General features: G+C 44.5%; 1 protein-coding gene across 5 annotated transcripts in view; it reads right to left on the minus strand.

Moving 5' to 3' along the window:
* The window catches only part of sfi1 (SFI1 centrin binding protein), a 290,590-nt gene that overhangs the window by 206,246 nt on the left and 63,835 nt on the right, over positions 1 to 20,509 (minus strand). For all 5 annotated transcript variants that reach the window (XM_072498737.1, XM_072498720.1, XM_072498747.1 and 2 more), the window contains 3 exons: positions 19,413 to 19,574; positions 8,905 to 8,975; positions 6,077 to 6,169 (listed from right to left, as the gene is read on the minus strand). In XM_072498737.1, coding sequence (XP_072354838.1) covers positions 6,077 to 6,169; positions 8,905 to 8,975; positions 19,413 to 19,574 — 326 coding nt within the window. The remainder of the gene's footprint in view (positions 1 to 6,076; positions 6,170 to 8,904; positions 8,976 to 19,412; positions 19,575 to 20,509) is intronic.

Below are 20,509 nucleotides of genomic sequence, written 5' to 3' on the forward strand. Positions count from 1 at the left end.
TGAGCCGCCCTAGGGTTTTGTTCTGAAGCTTCTGGAATTCTCCGCAGCAGAAAGAGAAGCCCTGTGACATATCTTCCCCAAAGCAACAACAGTGGTCTTGTGATATTACTAAAATCTTTAAGATTAAATATATGTCGGGACTGCTGCCGAAAGGGATGCTTATTTGTGAGTTGAACCAAGTAGAAATCTTTTTGAGGAGAATGTGCTGAAAGACTAATTTTAACTGTGTAAATGTGAACATGTGTGTTAAGTTTTCTTTTGTTAATAAACGTTATAATTTACTCTGTAAAATCTTCAAAAATGTAATTGGAAAATGTAACTTCTGACTTCAGCACGCATATCTTCTTGTTGTAAAGATGTGCAGGTTAGGTGGATTGGCCATGCTTAATTGCCTCTTAGTGCCCAAATATATGTAGATTAGGTTACAGGGATATGGCGGGGAGTGGGCCTAGGTTGAGTGCTCTTTCGGAGGGTCGGTGCAGACCTAATGGGCCAAATGGCATCCTTTTGCATTGTAAGGATTCCATGATTCTATGAAAGTACAAATTGAAATTGGTTGTGATAGCTTGCCAAGTTTCCCTTTGGGATTTGGTTAGCACAGCAATTACCACCTGCCACATCATAAAGCAGGAAGATCAGCTAATTGAAGGGTGGGGCAGACTTAAGGGGTCGAATGGCTTTCTCCTGATTCTATATCCCTAACAAATGGTTTGCTCCTGTTAGGTATGCACGTGAATCGGTACATGAAAATGGTAGTAATTCAACTGAACAAAACACCGGCAACATTAGACAGAGAACAACGGTCAGTTGGAAGTGAGGAATAAAGCTCTACTTAATTGAATGGTCCAAAGGTTGTTGCAAATCGACCTGAGAACTCCAGTAATGAGTTAAAAATTCAGCAAAATACCTAGAATTAAATCTAGCTTTTACATGCCCTGCATCTTAAGGTACATAATGAAAATGAGAACTGACAGGGCGGCATGTGGCACAGTGGTTAGCACTGGGACTGCGGCGCTGAGGACCCGGGTTCGAATCCCGGCCCTGGGTCACTGTCCGTGCGGAGTTTGCATATTCTCCCCATGTCTACGTGGGTTTCACCCCCACAACCCAAAAAGATGTGCAGGTTAGGTGGATTGGCCACGCTAAATTGCCCCTTAATTGGAAAAAAAATAAAAATAATTGGATACTCTAAATTTATTTTAGAAAAAAAGAAAACAAAAAGAAAAAAAGAAAATGAGAACTGACTGAAGATGAGATAGACTTGTTATGTTGCATTTTCTTGTTACGGATGGGTGATGCAAAAGGAAGGTATTTTGTTTCAAACAGCATAATTACAGAGCAACTGAAATCTGCCTACACTGCTCAGGGCGGCATAGTAGCACAGTGGTTAGCATTGTTGCTTCACAGCACCAAGGTTTCAGTTCAATTCCCAACTTGGGTCACTGTCTGCGCGGAGTCTGCACGTGATCCCCGTGTCTGCGTGGTTTCCTCCGGATGCTCCGATTTCCTCTCCCAAGTCCCAAAAGATGTGCTTGTTAGGTGAATTGGACATTCTGAATTCTCCCTCAGTGTACCGGAACAGGTGCTGGAGTGTGGCATTAGGGGATTTCACAGTACTTCATTGAAGTGTTAAGTAAGCCTACTTGTGACAATAAAGATTATTATTATAGCTGCTACACAAATGTCAAGAAAACGGTTTTTGTATATTTGTGATTGATACACAACTACAAGGGCATGGTTACCAGTATGGACTACCTCCTGCGTGTCAATACCTGATATAATTTACACTGGATAATATTACTGTACTACCAGTACATGACACCATTATGTGGTGAGGCTCCTCCAAGACATTTGCCTTGCTGAAAGAACTACTCTGGGTGGCACGGTAGCACAATGGTTAGCACCGTTGCTTCACAACTCTAGGGTCCCAGATTCGATTCCCGGCTTGGGTCACTGTCTGTGCGGAGTCTGCACGTTCTCCCCGTGTCTGCGTGGGTTTCCTCTGGGTGCTCCGGTTTCCTCCCACAGTCGAAAGATGTGCAGTTAAGGTGAATTGGCCATGCTAAATTGCCCTGAGTGTTCAAATAAGGTTAGGTGGGGTTACTGCGTTACGGGGATAGTGTGGAAGTGTGGGTTAGGTAGGGTGCTCTTTCCAAGGGCCGGTGAAGTCTCCTTGGGCGAAATGGCCTTCTTTTGCACTGTAAATTCTATGATTCTAATCCACTTCCTAACTTATCCTGGATTGCTTAGTGGCAGGATCTGCATTTGGCGAGATACCATGTATGAATGGACTACTGCCAGGGCCAGGCATGGGCATCACAGGAGCCAGTATGCCAAAGCGTGGCATTAAACAGGAGCCCTACTGCACAGGACACAAATGAGGACTTTTATTGAGCAGTTGAGAAAAGGTTGATGGGAATGTACTCTAAATACTTAATGCATTGACAGGCCTGCCAGAAAGCCTGTGGTCATTATCAAGGCGCATGGAGGAGTCCGGCTCCAAATAGCGCAGGGCCAGTGGAACTTGAAAACTATCCCATAGGCATGGGAGTGGTGGCCAACTACACAAGAGAATTTCTCGATCAATTCACAATGCAGCTGCATAGTTTAGCTTACTGCCATGTAGGTTCAAACTGTTTGTCACCATGGCTGTGGACACCAGTTATCAGTGAAGCTTGCAGGGTGTCCCCCAATAGATTGGCAGGATTGCTGAGACACTGCCTTGGGAAGTGGCTGGCATCATGGAGTACAAACTTGCCCATCACTCGCAGGATGACAACATTCCGTCCCCCTGCCCACTCACCAACACTGCCAATCCACTGGTGGCCTTGTTCTGGCCTGTCAGCCAACTAGACCAGACTTCTGCTGCCCATGCAGTTGAATCTGGACCTCGTGGGCCCAGAGCTGTTCAAGGTCATCCTCCAATGGCATCTATAGTCTTCTCCACCGGCAAGCAGCAGCCTTCAACCAGCCATGCTGCGGCTACTAGGGTCGCAGTGTGGTGGAGCACTACAACAGGTAACAGCACAGAGAAAAGACACACCAGTGGAATGCACAGGAGTAATTAGTTTACTTTTGTGTGCAATATGGCATGGTTTATTTACAAACCTGTTTTGGAATCTTTATTTCAATCTATGTTTACATTATGGCCAATCGGATGCTATGATGGTCAGTGACAGTGTGACAGAGCGACTGCAAGATGTGGGATTGCTGGTGAACAGGGAATTGAAGTTGTATTTACAGGGATGGCAGTTCGATGAGTTGATCACAGATAGCCCGGTCAGAAAGGGGCTGTGAACATTGCCCCCTCATTTTCTTTTTTTTTTTAAATTTAGAGTGCCCGATTCAATTTTTCCAATTAAGGGGCAATTTAGCGTGGCCAATCCACCTACCCTGCATATCTTTTGGGTTGTGGGGGCGAAACCCACGCAAACACGGGGAGAATGTGCAAACTCCACACGGACAGTGACCCAGAGCCGGGATCGAACCTGGGACCTTGGCACCGTGAGGTAGCAGTGCTAACCACTGTGCCACCGTGCTGCCCCACCCCCTCATTTTCTCATTCCTTTCCTCCACAGCTGGAGACGATGTAGCTGGTGGCAAGAATGAACACATTATGGTGGGGACCAGCAGACCCCCATGAATTTCAATACGCACTCTCCCAAGTACTGTAAGGCTCCTCCAGAACTATTACTTCAACATCCAATAATCAGGGCAGCACAGTGGCGCAGTGGTAGCACTGCAGTCTCACGGCACCGAGGTCCCAGATTCAATCCCGGCTCTGGGTCACTGTCCATGTGGAGTTTGCACATTCTCCCCATGTTTGCGTGGGTTTCGGCCCCACAACCCAAAGATGTGCATGGTAGGTAGATTAACATGCTAAATTGCCCCTTAATTGGAAAAAATGAATTGGGTACTCTAAATTTATTTTTTTAAATACCCAATAATCTGGTTGCATTTCATGCACGCTGCCGACTTGTGCATCAATTAGGTACCAGAGCAACGAGTGGTGCCATGAGCAGATAGTCCTCATTATCCAGTAATCACCCCCTGGATTGTACAGATTCAAATGCAGTTGGTACAAGTGGACAGTGGCAGAATGAGGCATCATGACTGCTACCATAGACCTGCCTATAAGTTGCAAACAGGTGCACACCAGCTGGATGTAGAGGGAGTGGGATCCCTTCCAGTTGTGGTACATGTCAGTATTCACAAGGGCCAACCACAAAGTAATCTGTGAGCACTTAATAATGCTCTGCATCCTGGGGAAGCCTGCAATCCTCACAAAGCAATGCACCCACTGACCTGCTTCTCTCTGGCAAGGCAGAATGAATAATAATCAGCTCTCTTAAAACAGAGTCTCATTGATCTCCTTTATGCAACAACGGATGGCAAACTGGGAGACTATGCAAAACTCACCCCCTCCAGCCTGAAAGGGGTCAGACAAGTTCATCATCGTGGTTAACTCACAGCCACTGCCAATGTCATCCTGGCCCTGGAGGCACCAGCTGGGGCTGCAGCAAACAACAAATTTCAGGTAGCACATACTTTGTGAAGTAGAGACTGCCCGATACAGCTCCACGCTGAGGTTCAGGGAGGAGAATTGCTCTCTGGACACATATGGCCTCATGCGGAGAGATCTTCCCCCCTCCTCTGTTCCCTCTTCCATAAGTTTGCTCTTCCCTGTGCCACCTCTGCTCATTCACCACGTTGTGCTATAGAATCAATCAGTACAGCAACAAATAGCTGTTTGTTTGTATTGGTGGCAGCCGTTAGAATTACACACAGCACTTCTGGATGAAAGAATAGAATAATTGAGTTCCCACCTCAATCTCTGTCCAGCAACTCCTGGCAGACAGTGGGTGTGTGGAGGACATCAGATGATCAAAATTTCTAAAACTTTTGCTGGACTCTGCCATCATGCCCTCAAAATGTCAAGCTGTCATTCGGCTCTATTGCTTTCTTACTTCTTCACATTTATTTAGCCACAATGATCACCCTCAGGAATCCCATAGACCTCACCAACTGTTGTGAGACTTGAGGGGCAGCTTTCCTTGATAACATTAAAGAACAAAGAAAATTACAGCACAGGAACAGGCACTTCAGCCCTCCAAGCCTGCACCGACCATGCTGCCCATCTGAACTAAAAACCCCTACCCTACATTTCCGGGGACCATATCCCACTATTCCCATCCTACTCGTGTATTTGTCAAGACGCCCCTTAAAAGTCACAATTGTATCTGCTTCCACTATCTCCCCCGGCAGCGAGTTCCAGGCTCCCACCACCCTCCATGTAAAAAAACTGGCTTTGTTCAACTCCTTTAAACCATGCCCCTCGCACCTTAAACCTATGCCCTCTAGTAATTGACTCTTCCACCCTAGGAAAAAGCTTCTGACTATCCTCTCCGTCCATGCCCATCATAATCTTGTAGACTTCTAACAGGTCACCCCTCAAACTCTGTCATTCCAGTGAGAACAAACCAAGTTTCTCCAATCTCTCCTCATAGCTAATGCCCTCCATACCAGGCAACATCCTGGTAAATCTTTTCTGTACCCTCTCCAAAGCCTCCACATCCTTCTGGTAGAGGCAGCCAGAATTGAACACTATATTCCAAGTGCAGCCGAACTAAAGTTCTATAAAGCTGCAACATGACATGCCAATTTTTAAACTCAATGCCCCGGCCGATGAAGGCAAGCATGCCTTATGCCTTCTTGATTACCTTCTCCACTTGCATTGCCACTTTCAGTGACCTGTGTACCTGTACATCCAGATCCCCCTGCCTATCAATACTCTTAAGGGTTCTGCCCTTTACTGTATATTTCCCATCTGTATTAGACCTTCCAAAATGAATTACCTCACATTGTCTGGATTAAACTCCATCTGCCATCTCTCCGCCCAAGTCTCCAACCGATCTACATCCTCTCCTACCGATCTATATCCATATTAAATGGGTGAAGAAGTGTCCCTGACTTTATATCATTTGTGGAAGGAGGTCTGATGGACCCAATGACCTCTCACATTGATCAAAACGTTATTGCCCTATGTACTCAGACTTATTGCAGAAGAAACTCTTACCCAAATATGGGACTGTTGGTGTGCAAGATTATTCAGCATCTGTTTTAGTCGAATGCTCTTCACGTTGAACCTCAGAGTGGTAATGCCCGATTGCTGTTAAAAGAGAATAATTCCTTTAAATAACATCACAGGACAACTACACCTACCAATGGCTCTGAATGGCACAGCTTCATTCCTCCTGGTGAGGAAGATTCATAAACTATTTTCATGAGGTGTGATGGAAGGGGGCTTAAACATGCTGCTTCACACACAGAATCAGACTGTAGATCCTTACTGATCTTCAAGAAGGAACCTCTGCCAAAACAAATCACTGTGCAGACAGAAGGAGATGTGTTGCTCAATGGTTCAACAGCAAATTTACTTCTGAACTCAGGTAATATAAACAAGAGGGGTTCAATTCCCTGTCATGGCTGAACGAGTTGATTTGTATGGAGTTAAAATTGAACTCAACACTTCTAGGTAATGGAGTTCCCATCTCAATCTCTGCCCAACAACACCTGCTAGATAGTGGATGTGTGGAGGACATTAAATGACCACAGGATGACCAGACAAAGTGGGCATTATTTTCGGAAAGGGGAATTAAGTTTGGCAAATTTATTTCAGCTTTTGAGGACATAACTAGCAGGCTGGATAAAGGGAGTCCAGTAGATGTAGTATACTTGGATTTCTAAAAGACAGCTGATTAGGTGCCATACAAAAGATATGGACTCATGGACTGAATAGAGGGTTGGTTAACAGACAGGAAGCAAAGTGTCAAGGGGCAAGGAGAATTTTCAAATTGTGACTAATGAACTGCCACAGGGATTGTCCTAGAGCCTCAGCTATATTAGTATCTTAGGCGAAGAGAATGAAAGCAATGTATCTAAGTTTGCTGACAATACAAAGTTAGGTGAAGACGTAAGCTGTGAGGAGGACAAAGAGACTGCAAAGAGATGCAGGTGTGTTAAGTGAATGGGCATCAAGGTGGCAGATGGAGTATAATGTAGAGAAGTGTGAAGTTATTCACTTTGGTCATAGGAACAGAAATATCTTTTTAAAGGCACGAAACTTTTAAACATTGATGGTCAAAGACGACTTGGGTGCACACGTACAAGAACACACGGTTAGCATGCAGGTACAAAAAGCAATTAGGAAGGTAAATGCATGTTAGCCTTTAGCGCAAGGGGACTGGAGTACAAGAATAAGGACGTTTTGAAACAACTGCACAGATCTTTGGTGACTACAGAGATTACATCGCAAGTACAGTGCACACAGTTTTGCTTTCCAGATTTTAAAAAGATACACTTGCCTTGCAAGCAGCAGAATGAAGATCCATTAGATTTATTTGTGGGTAGGCGGCACGGTGGGGCAGTGGTTAGCACTGCTGCTCATGGCGCCAAGGACCCGGGTTCGATCCCAGCCTCGGATCACTGTCCATGTGAAGTTTGCGCACTCTCCCCGTGACTGCATGGGTCTCAGCCCCACAACCCAAAAAGGTGTGCAGGGTAGGGGAATTGGTCATGCTAAATTCCCCTTAATTGGAAAAAAAAAAGAATTGGGTACTCTTAATTTTATTTTTATAAAAATATTTGTTTGTGGGTGTGGTGGTTATTCTTGGATAAGAGGCTGAATAAATTGGGGATATACTCTCTGGAGTTTAGAAAACTGAGAGGTGATCTTTGTGAAACATACAGGACTCAGAAGGAGTTTGACATGGTAGATATTGAGAGGTTGTTTTCTCTGACTGGGGAATCTGAAACATTCAGGACTGAGAGGAGGATAAATGCCTTCACTCAGAGGGTTCTGAATCTCTGAAATTGTCTATCTCAGAGGACTGGGGTTGATCCACCAATTAATCATTTAAGGCTGAGATAGAAAGATTTTTGGTCTCCGAGTGAATTGGGGGGAGATATGGAGAGTGACAGGGAAAGCAGAGGTCAAGCTGAAGAACAGCCACAATTGTCTTGAACGACAGAGCACGCTTGAGAGATAATATGATTTACTCCTGTCCCTATTTCTTATGTTTTTATTTTCTTATGAGCCGAGGTTGACCTTGCTTACGATGCATTCCACAAATGGTTTACTGAAACTGTCAAAGACGGGAAGCTTGAGAGGGAACGGTGGAGCAAGGTACTGCACCCAGAATTTATATGTAACTTTGAGGTTGGAGAGGGAAGCAGTGTTGCAGTAACTATACCATTTATTAGGAACAAAACAACAGCAGCAGTCATTTCAACCACTGAAACCTGTTCTGCCATTCAATTAGATCATGGCTGATCTATATCTTAATTCCATCTGCCTGTTTTGGCTTTGTAACCCTTTAATACTCTTGCCGAACAAAAATCTAACAATTGCAACTTTGAAAATTTTAATTACCTCCCTCGGCCCCCACCATCACTGCCGCAGTCTCAACATCTTTTTAAAGGAGAGTTCCAAATTTTCACCATCCTCCATGGCATGCACTTTCTCAACATCACCTCTGAACAGCCTCGCTCAAAATTTTAATGTTATGCCCCTTTTTCGGTACTCCTCCCATAAGGAAAATAGTATCTATTGACCCTATAGAATGCTTAATCATATTAAACACCTCAATTAAACTACCCTTGAATCTTCTATACTCAAGGAATAACAAGCCTATACTGCCTGTCCTCATAATTTAATTCCAATGCAACTGGGCTGTGGAGGGGTTAAACAGTCTAGAGCTCCACATTACTGAATATCAAAATGAGTTGCTGATAACTGAGACACTAACTCACTCACTGAATAAAACAAGCACGTACTTATAGAGCAGGCCAAAGTCAGTAGCAATGTAGTACTAGATTTAACGTGTGTATGTGCTGATGCCTTACCAGCAAGTGGTGGCAGTAATGGTCTTGTGCCAATTTGCAGAGCTTGGCCTTTTCAGCACGAAGGGAAACATCTGGATCGAAGTTAAGGCATTCACAGCTGACATGCAAATTTGGTTAACATCTAGTGCCTCAAAGATGAGCAGACAACACACAAGGGAGACAAAAACAGAAATGGACAGAAATCAGAAAGCAAAATAAACAAATGCCAAGATAGAAAGTGATTAAAAGTATTTACTAAATCCTGATAGCCATGTGCCTCGTTTATCAGTACTTAGCAATATTTTTTGGCCTCATCAAATGGCACTGTTACAGTTCCTAGCATTACAGTTCCGAGAATGAAACCAACATCTCACTGGAGTAATGGAATCCCAGTTATACTACCAGCTGTGCCTCTCTCCCCTTGCTCAGTTCAGCTGATCCAAAATTGTTATGATGACAGTCAACTCCTCGCTGAAAAACCTTTTGATTCAACTGAAAAAGCATCTTTTATTTCAAAATAGTTGTAATTATGCACAGCCTATCGGAAGCCATAGCAGCACGAGTCCAAAACTTCTTGAGATGGGCTCACTCCCACTTCCCAGAACCTGATCTAATGGTTGCAGGACATCCTTCTGGGAGAGGGTGAACAGCCAGAGGTTGTGGTCCATATTGGTACCAATGACATAGATACAAAGAGGGATGAAGTATGGAAAGCAGATTTTAGGGAGGAAATTAAAAAGCGAGACCTTAAGAGCAGCGATCTCAGGATAACTCCCACAATCTTGTGAGCATATGAATAGGAGTAATCGATTGAATGGATGGATGGATAATTGGTATAGCAGGGACGGCATCAGATTTCTGAGGCATTGCGACATGTTCTGGGGCAGGTGAGACCTGTACAAGTAGGCTGAGTACCATAACAGGATTGGGATTAATATCCTAAAAGGGGAGTTTGCTAGCGCTGCTGGAGAGGGTTTAGACTAGCTTGTGGGGGGGGGGGGGGGGGGGGAGGAGACCCGGTGGGGGGGGGTAGCTCAAATTAGAAGGAAGTAAAGCGAGTAACGGAAAGTATAAAAGTAGCAAGAGAAACTAGAAGGCAGGCAAACAAAGGCAAGCAGTAACTAGGCTTAGAATGCAGAACGTCAACAAGATAACATTAAGGCCACTCTACCCAAATGCACACAGCATTTGCAACAAGGTAGATGATTTAAAGGCACAAATTGAGGTAAATGGGTATGATCTAACTGCCATTACAGGGAAATGGCTGCAGGTTGACCAAGACTGAAATAATCAAAGATATTCAACATTTAGGAAGGACAGACAAAAAGGAAAAGGAGGTGGAGTTGCGTTGATAATAAGGGATGGGATCAGTATGTTAGTAAGGGAGGATCATAGATCAGAAGAACAAAATGTGTAATCTGTTTGGGTGGAGCTAAAAAAAACAGCAAAGGACAGCAAAAGACATTATTCGGAGTTGTTTATACACCACCTAATAGTAATGTGGGGCATGATGCAAATAAGGAGATTAGAGCATATAGTGTCGGTGTAATGTCACCATAGTCCCAGGTGACCATAGGCTGCTTTCCCCTTTGAGGAGAGAGAGCTCACTGGTGCTGATTTAACCCGAAGATCACCACATCTCAGGGGAGGGGCAAGATTGAGAAGGCAGGCCTTCATGAATAACCTCAGCCAGTACGAGAATTGAACCTGCTGGCCTCACTCTGTATCACAAACCAGCTGTTTAGCGAACTGAGCTAAAGCAGCCCCCAGCATATAGTGCGGGTAAAACAGTAATCATGGGTGACTTCAATCTGCATATAGACATGATAAACCTAATGAAAAGTAATCCTGTGGAGGTCGTGTTTCTGGAGTGTGTTAAGGATGGTTGTCTAGAGCAATATGTTGAACCAACTAGAGAACAGACTATTTTAGATCTGGTATTAAGTAAGGAAGTTCAATCTGAAACCAGGAGCGAAATTCTCCATCCCGCCCCGCCACATTTCTGCCCCGACCCGCCGGCGGGATGCTCCGTTACACCGGCCGGTCAATGGGGTTTCCCATTGTGGGGCAGCCCCACGCCGTCGGGAAACCCCCGGGCGCCGGCAAAACGGAGACTCCCGCCGGCGGAGAATGACGCCCCAGGGTGTTAAAGTTGAATGAAGGAAATTATGAAGATATGAGGGGAAAACTGGCTGAGGTGAATTGGGAAATTAAAAGGTCTGACTGTACATAGGAAAGTCTTTAAAGAACTATTGCATAGTTTACAGAACCTACACATTCCTTCAAGGCACTAAAACCCAAAATGAAATGTCAGTCAACCGTGGCTAACAAACAAAAGTTAAAGATTGTATAAATTTAAAGAAAAAGGCTTATGAAGCTGCCAGAAAAAAGTGCCAGCAAACCTGAGGATTGGGAAGGTTTTAGAATACAGCAAAGGAGGACCGAGAAACTGTTAAAGAAAAGGAAAATGTAACATTAACGTAAACTATCAAAAAAACATAAAAATGAAATGTAAAAGCTTCTACAGGTACGGAAAAAGGAAACATTTGGCGAAGACAAATGTGTGTCCATTACAGGCAGAGTTAGGAAGATTTATAATGGGGAATAGAGAAATGGCAGAGAAGCTCAATGGTTACTTTGTGTCTGTCTTCACTGAAGAAGATCTTCAAGAATTAGAGGGAATTGAAGGATTCATATTTAAGCAAAATGTCACCCCACAATTAAGAAAGTGCGTGAGAGAGAAAAGAGCGAACCACTGACCAGTTAGCCAGGCATCAGTAGTAGAGGAAATACTAGAATCTATTCTAAAGGATGTGATAAATGGACACTTGGATAACAGTGATCAGTTAGGCATAGTCAACATGGATTTACAAATGGGAACTCATGTTTGACAAACCTGTTGGGGTTTTTTGAGGATGTTACTAACAGAATTGATTTGGTTTTTTTTGTATAAATTTAGAATACCCAATTCATTTTTTCCAATTAAGGGGCAATTTAGCATGGCCAATCCACCTACCCTGCACATCTTTGGGTTGTGGGGGCGAATCCCACGCAAACACAGGGAGGATGTGCAAACTCCAAACGGACAGTGACCCAGGGCCGGGATCGAACCTGGGACCTCGGCGCTGTGAGGCAGCAGTACTAACCACTGCGCCACCGTGCTGCCCCTAACAGAATTGATAAAGGGGAGTCAGCGGACATAGTACACTTGGATTTTCAGAAAGCTTTTGATAAAGCCCCCACAGGAGGTTGTTAGCAAAATTAAAGAACATGGGATACACTGAGAAATTTCGAGAGCCATCTTAAAAGGCTCCAGATTGAAGATTGGTTAAAAGGCAGAAAACAGAGTTTGAATAAATGTGTTATTCTCCTATTGGCAGGCTATGAGTAGGGGGGTGCCACAAGAATTAGTACTGGGGCCACAGCTGTTCACAATATATAACAAGGATCTGGACGTGGGGACCACATGCAATGTTTTCAAGTTCACAGATGACACAAAGTTAGATGAGGTTTGGTTTGAGGAAGATGCAAAACGGCTTCAATTTGGACAGACTTAGTGAGTGTGCAAAGACAACACAGATGGAATAAAATGCGGAAAAATGTGAGGTTATCCACTTTGGTAGGAGGAACAGATGTGCAGGATATTTCTTATATAAGAGATTAGAAAGTGTAAATGCACAAAGAAGCCTGGGTGTCCGTGTCCATGTCAATAAATCATTGAAAGCCAACATTCAGATGCAGCACGCAATTAGGAGGCTAATGGTACGTTAGCCTTTATTGCAAGAGGATTTGTGTAAAGGAGTAGCAAAGTCTTGCTTCAACTGTGTAGAACCTTGGTTAGCCCGCACCTGGAGAACTGTGCAGTTTTGGTCCCCTTACCTACTCATAGAGGGAGTTCAATAAAAGTTCACCAGACTGGCAGAACTGTCCTATAAAGAGAGATTGGGGAATCTGGGTCTGTATTCTCTTAAGAGTTTCAAAGAATGAGAAGTGATTCTCACTGAAACCTACAAAATACTTAAAGGATAGACAGGGTAGATCCAGGAAAGAAATTTCCTCTAATTGGGGAGTCTAGAATCAGGGGACACTCTTGCAAAATAAGGGGGAAGTCACTGAAGACGAGAATGAGAAATAAATTTTACTCAGAATTGTTAATCTTTAAATTCTCTACCCAGAGAGCTGTGGATTCTCAATCATTGAGTATATTTAAAGCAGAGATTAAAATATCAATGACATAACAGGATATGAGATAGTGTGGGTAAAAGGCATTGAAGTGGATGATCGGTCATAATCATATTGGACTAACACAGAAAATTGCAATTTTTGGCGAACTCCAGAATCCATCACAAGCATCTTCATGAATTAAGACACTGCAGTGCTTTATGTACTTTCCCCAGTTTAAAAAATGCAGAAATAAATGAATTTGGGGAGGGTGGGCTATATATAAAGAACAGCAACAGCCAATTTGTTTGTAATCTTGTGGTTTCTAACACCCCCTCTCTTTGTGGCCACCTCTCTGCTGTAGAGCACAAACTCAAAGCCTCAATCAGCCTCTCCTCTACACAATGACTGAGCTGATGGGCATTCTGCCACATTATCTGTTTTGATTACAATTGCAGATTTCCTTTTGCTGCTAAGGTTACATAGAATTTACAATGCAGAAGGAGGCCATTCGGCCCATCGAGTCTGCACCAGCTCTTGGAAAGAGCACCCTTCCCAAGGTCCACACCTCCACCCTATCCCCATAACCCAGTAACCCAACCCAACACGAAGGGCAATTTTGGACACTATGGGCAATTTAGCATGGCCAATCCACCTAACCCGCACATCTTTGGACTGTGGGTGGAAACCGGAGCACCCGGAGGAAACCCACGCACACACGGGGAGGATGTGCAGACTCCGCACAGACAGTGACCCAAGCCGGAATCGAACCTGGGACTCTGGAGCTGTGAAGCATTTGTGCTGTCCACAATGCTACCGTGCTGCCCGTTGATTTATTCCTTACTGTTATAGAGTGTTCTGATTATGCATCTTATTTAAATCCATTGTTGAAGTCATCAGTAAGTGCAATGACGTCATTAGTTGTTGTTGTTACCTTTGAATATTCATATTTAACATATCTAATTCTATTCTGTTACCGTTATTTCGATGTTTCACTAGTTGCTCCCGTTTTTGAGTCCATACTGAATTTTAAACTTCACTATTTTATATATATATTAAAGAAGATTAACTTTCAAAACATTTTGACTACCTTTTTGTGTTCAAGTTACCACCCCTTTTTGGCGTTGAGAAGAAAATATTTGAGTTTCAGCAAGTTCAACACAAAGTTATGCTAAGTTTACCAATGGAAGGCAAGTCAACAGCACCATGACTGTGTTTGCGTCTATCAGTGAGTTTGTGGAAGAGACCAAAGACTGGACTGAATACATGGAAAGGTTGGAACATATTTTCTTGGAAAATGGGATCGCAAATGAGGCTAAAATGTGCTCAATTCTGCAACTGGACCTACCCTCTATCATGTGTCTGCTGATGTGCAACAGCCTACCCATGTTAAACGTTGTCCCGCACCAGGCATCTACCTGGAGGAAACCAGCACACCCCACACACATACAAACCCTGCGGTGATTGGTAAGACAGGATCGTGAGATTTGGACGTCCCTTGATTCGGACCGGCATATAGATGGTGAAGTTTGATTCAGTCGTCTCACTCTTACAATTGGAACAGGAGAGCATTTTGGCAGCATTCGTCATGACTGAGCAGCCCTCTCAGGACCCACTCTGCTCACCCTGCATAGGGAAAGGTCTAGAAAAAGTGCCCTAAATATAGTGTGTTCCATCCCCAACCTGGTGGGAAAACCACTTCCAACAGGCTCATCTATCTACAGTGAGAAAACTAAGGTTAAACTCAATTTCAGAACCTGGAATGTACAAACCCTCAATGGATAATGAGCCAAACAATCAACCAGAACAGAGAACTACCCTTGTTGCCCGTGAACTCAGGTGCTTCAACATTGACATCGCTGCTCTGCAAGAGATCTGAAGAGTAGGCAAAGGGCAGCAGAGGGAAGAGGCCGGCGGTTACACCTTCTTCTGGAGAGGATCAGCCCAAAACGCCAACAAGAACAAACTCGTCAATCTGAGTTGCCTGTCAGAGCTCCCTGCCGGAGCGCCTCACGACACTCCATCTATAACTTGCCAAGAACCAGGAGGCAATCATCATGAGTGCCTACGCTCCAACCCTCGGGCGGCACGGTAGCACAGCACTGTTGCTTCACAGCTCCAGGGTCCCAGGTTCGATTCCCGGCTTCGGTTACTGTCTGTGCAGAGTCTGCACGTTCTCCCCGTGTCTGCCTGGGTTTCTTCCGGGTGCTCCGGTTTTCTCCCACAGTCCAAAGATGTGCAGGTTAGGTGGATTGGCAATGCTAAATTGCCCTTAGTGTCCAGAAAGGTGAGGTTACTGGGTTAAAGTGGAGGAGTGGGGGGGTGCTCTTTCCAAGAGCCGGCATGGGCTGAATGGCCTCCTTCTGCACAATAAATTCTATGATTCGATGCAGAGTCCAAAGAAGGCTTCTACTCCAGCGTGGACAGCTCATTCTCCAACATTTCTAAGGAAGATAAGATCACACACCTTGGGGACTTCAATGCCAGGATTGGAAAGGACTCCCAAATCAATAACGGAACCATCGGAAAGGAGTCGGAAATTGCAACTTCAACGGGTTCTCCTGCTCGCCAAATGTGCGGAATCCCAGCTTTTCATCACTAATACACTGTTCGGCCAAAAAGTCAAGTTAAAGACTTCCTGGAGACATCCATGATCAAAGCACTGGCACATGATCGACTTTGTCATCATTTGATCCCGGGACCAAATAAATGCCCCATCAACAAAGTGATGACCCATGCAGATGACTGCTGGACAGACCACCGGCTCATCCGTTCCTTTTATGCCCAAAAGCACTAGAAGCAGCGCAAGGTGAGGAAAAAGCTCAGAAAAAAAGATCAACGTTGAGCAGCTTCAAGAACCAAGCATGCTGGTGAACTTCCAACGATGTCTTCTCCAAAATCTCCAAAGTGTCTATCTTATTGGAGTGGAGGAAAACTGGAAATATCTGAAGACAGACATCATCTCAAGTCATGAAGAAACCATCGGCTATAAGAGGAAACACCAAGACTGGTTTGACGAAAACGGCCACATCATCCAAGACCTCATAGACAAGAAGAAAGCTCTCCGCGCCTGGCAAAAAGATATAACCAGCAAAACAAAGGAGAGCTCATCAATTAGCCAAGGCGGAGGTACAAAGAACACCAAGGAAAATCCAAAGAGGTGCAGGTTACAGCTATGAGGAGAGGTTGAATAAATTTGGTTTGTTCTCACTGGAACAACGAAGGTTGAGGGGCGACCTGATAGAGGTCTACAAAATTATGAGGGGCATAGACAGAGTAGATAGTCAGAGGCTTTTTCCCAGGGTAGAGGGGTCAATTACTAGGGGGCATAGGTTTAAGGTGCGAGGGGCAAGGTTTAGTGGAGATGTACGAGGCAAGTTTTTTACACAGAGGGTATTGGTGCCTGGAACTTGCTGCCGGAGGAGGTGGTGGAAGCAGGGACAATAGTGACATTTAAGGGCATCTTGACAAATACATGAATAGGATCGGAATAGAGGGATACAGACCCCAGAAGTATAGAAGATTTTAGTTTAGACGGGCAGCATGGTCGGCGCAGGCTTGGAGGACTGAAGGGCCTGTTCCTGTGCTGTAATTCTCTTTGTTAGGTGGATTGGCCATGCTAAATTGCCCCTTCATATCCAAAGGTTGGGTGGGGTTACAGGAATGAGACAGGGGAGTGGGCTGAGGTAGGGTGCTCTTTCAGAGGGTCAGTGCAGACTCAATGGGCCAATGGCCTCCTTCTGCATTGTAGGGATTCTAAATTAAGAACCAATAGTGGACTGAGAAAGCGAAGGAGCTGCAATTCCTCGCTGACAAGCAGGGCACCCGGGGCTTCTTCAGTGGCACTAAGATAATATATGCACCCAATCCCTAGGCCTCAAACCAATGCGGAATTAGGACAAAACCCTCTTGATAAAACATCGGCCTTCGATGGAGAGAACATTTCAAAGAACTCCTAAACTGTGCTATAACCATAGATGAGGATGTGTTTGAGGAAATACCCCAAACTCCACATCAAAGATGATCTTGGTCTCCCAACAAGCATGAATAAAGTCAAAGCCGCCATTAAGCACATGAAGAATGGAAAAGCCGCAGGAGTAGACAGGATCCCAGGAGAGATTTTTTAAATTGAAGGAGAAAACCAGTCTGGCTTCTGGCAAAACCGTGGAAGAGACATGATTTTCACTGCTCCACAACTTCAAGAGAAATGCCAGGCAAAACATCAACCAATCTACATGGCCTTCATCGATCTGATCAAGGCTTTTGCCTCAGTCAATTGGGAAGTGCTATGTAAGACCCCGTCAAAGGCCTGCTATCCAGAGAAATTCATCAACTTTTTTCAACTCCTCCATGACAAGATGTCAGCGACAGTCCTCACCAATGAAAGACAGAAATCTTAACGGTCAAGACTGGATTCAAGCAGGGATGGGTCTATCTTCATCGCCATCATCCTTCACCTTGTCACGACCAAGCTTCCCAGTGGAGTGGACATTGTTTACAGTGTGGATGGAAAACCTTTCAACCTCAACCGGTTGAAATCCAAGAAGAAAATGACATTGACATCGCTCGTTGAGCTTCAGTATCATCAGAGTTGACAGAGGCACCGGAGGTACTGACTGTGCAGACCTCAACACAGTCGCAAAGCTCCTGAAAAGCTGACGTATAATTAAGACATTAGTGACATCGTATTTCTGTCGAAGCGGGATTAAAATTTAAGGAGGGTGCTATAGAGTGTTATTATTAAGCATTTATTTAAATCCATTGCTGTGTCTACAGTTAAGTTCTGTGATGTCATTAGTTGTTATTACTAGTGTATATTTATTGAAACATGCTGCTGTGCAGAGACCTGGGTGTGCTAGTGCATGAGTCGAAAACTGTTGGTTTACAGGTGCAACAGGTGATTAAGAAGGCAAATGGAATTTTGTCCTTCATTGCTAGAGGGATGGAGTTTAAGACTAGGGAGGTCATGCTGCAATTGTATAAGGTGTTAGTGAGGCCACACCTGGAGTATTGTGTTCAGTTTTGGTCTCCTTACTTGAGAAAGGATGTTATGGCACTGGAGGGTGTGCAGAGGAGATTCACTAGGTTAATCCCAGATCTGAAGGGGTTGGATTACGAGGAGAGGTTGAGTAGACTGGGACAATACTCGTTGGAATTTAGAAGGATGAGGGGGATCTTATAGAAACATATAAAATTATGATGGGAATAGAGAGGATAGATGCAGGCAGGTTGTTTCCTCTGGCAGGTGAAAGCAGAACTAGGGTGCATAGCCTAAAAATAAGGGGAAGTAGATTTAGGACTGAGTTTAGGAGGAACTTCTTCACCCAAAGGGTTGTGAATCTATGGAATTCCTTGCCCAGTGAAGCAGTAGCGGCTCCTTCATTAAATGTTTTTAAGATAAAGATAGATAGTTTTTTGAAGAATAAAGGGATTAAGGGTTCATAGAATTTACAGTGCAGAAGGAGGCCATTCGGCCCATCGAGTCAGCACCGGCTCTTGGAAAGAGCACCCTACCCAAGGTCAACACCTCCACCCCATCCCCATAACCCAGTAACCCCACCCAACACTAAGATCAATGTTGGACACGAAGGGGCAATTTATCACTGCCAATCCACCTAACCTGCACATCTTTGGACTGTGGGAGGAAACCGGAGCACCCGGAGGAAACCCACGCACACACGGGGAGGGTGTGCAGACTCCGCACAGACAGTGACCCAAGCCGGAATCGAACCTGGGACCCTGGAGCTGTGAAGCAATTGTGCTATCCACAATGCTACCGTGCTGCCCCCTTCATCGATCTGATAAAGGCTTTTGCATCAGTCAATTGGGAAGTGCTATGTAAGACCCCGTCAAACGCCTGCTATCCAGAGAAATTCATCAACTTTTTTCAACTCCTCCATGACAAGATGTCAGCGACAGTCCTCACCAATGAAAGACAGAAATCTTAACGGTTATGGTGTTCGGGCCGGAAGGTGGAGCTGAGTCCACAAAAGATCAGCCATGATCTCATTGAATGGCGGAGCAGGCTCGAGGGGCCAGATGGCCTACTCCTGCTCCCAGTTCTTATGTTCGTATTTAACTGCCATTAGTTCTATTCTGTTGCCGTTATTTCGATGTTTAACTAGCTGCTCCAGTCTTGGAGTCCATACTGTATTTTAAACTTCCATTGAAGAAGATTAACTTTCACAATGCATTTAGACTACCTTTTGTGGTCAAGCTACCACATATATTAATGTATATTTTAAACACTTTCAGCCATTCAGAATGATCCCACAGACCTGATCAACAAGTGAATGGCTTAACTTGTCCCTAGTAATGCACAAACACAGAAGAGTTTCAAATCTGTGGGTTTCAGGGTGAAAGGATACAGTAATTCCAGTGGGTAAATACCCTCCGCAGAGTGCTCCTCCTGCCCAAATCACAGATGTGACTCTCATGTGCATGGATGCTTTTTCGAAGACGCCAGTTCGAATTCCACGATGAAAAGTACTTCTGCAAAGCAGAACTTTTATAAACCTGTTCAGCCAATCCTGTATGGCAGAGAGTGACAAACCGACGAGAATGCAAGTGAGCAAAAACAAAAATAACAAGCAAATATAAAACCAAAAACATATAATTAAACTTAAACACCAGAACTCAACCCCCTAACAGCTGATGGTGTCTAGATACTTAAAAAAGAAAATCAATGGTTGCCACCTCAGGTAGACCTTCCCCACCAACCCCTGAGGGTGTATTTGATTTTCTCAGTGTAGGAATAATATTAAATCGCCCAACCAGATTGAAGCATTGGGCGCAATAGGAGACCTCCAACTAAGCAATATTTACCTCCAGGCTATCGGTGAGGCAAAGGCGACAACGTTCGCCTCTGCACCAGACTGAAACGCCGGTGAATCCAAAACCCTAGACATGACTACCAATGGACATGGATTTAAATCCACCTAGAGTATCTCCAATATAATGCCAAGAAAGGACGCCCAGAAACTGTCGAGTTTGGAGCAAGACCAAAACATATGCATATGGTTATCTGGAGCAAGCAAACAGCGATCACATCTAATAATAATATTTATTAGTGTAAGAAGTAGGCTTACATTACACTGCAATAAAGTTACTATGAAAATCCCCTGGTCTCCACACTACGGCTCCTGTTCGGGTACACGGAGAGAGAATTCAGATGTCCAATTCACCCAACAAGCACGTCTTTCGGGACTTGTGGGAGGAAAAAACCCACGCATCCTCGCCTTGGTCAAGTGTGTCCTGTATAACACCTTGAACTGAATCAGGCTCAACCGGGTACATGAGGACATGGAGCTGACGTTGTAAAGGGCCTCCCACCAAGCCTCACTAGTATGTATAGGACCCAGCTCACTTTCCCATCTCGCCCTCATCCTATGAAGTGGGGCAGGATCCGATGAGAGAATATGGCCATATAGGTCCGAAACAGACCCCTCACTAGGCTGAACCAAGG

The sequence above is a fragment of the Scyliorhinus torazame genome, chromosome 1 (assembly GCF_047496885.1).
Source record: "Scyliorhinus torazame isolate Kashiwa2021f chromosome 1, sScyTor2.1, whole genome shotgun sequence".
Lineage (NCBI taxonomy): Eukaryota > Metazoa > Chordata > Chondrichthyes > Carcharhiniformes > Scyliorhinidae > Scyliorhinus > Scyliorhinus torazame.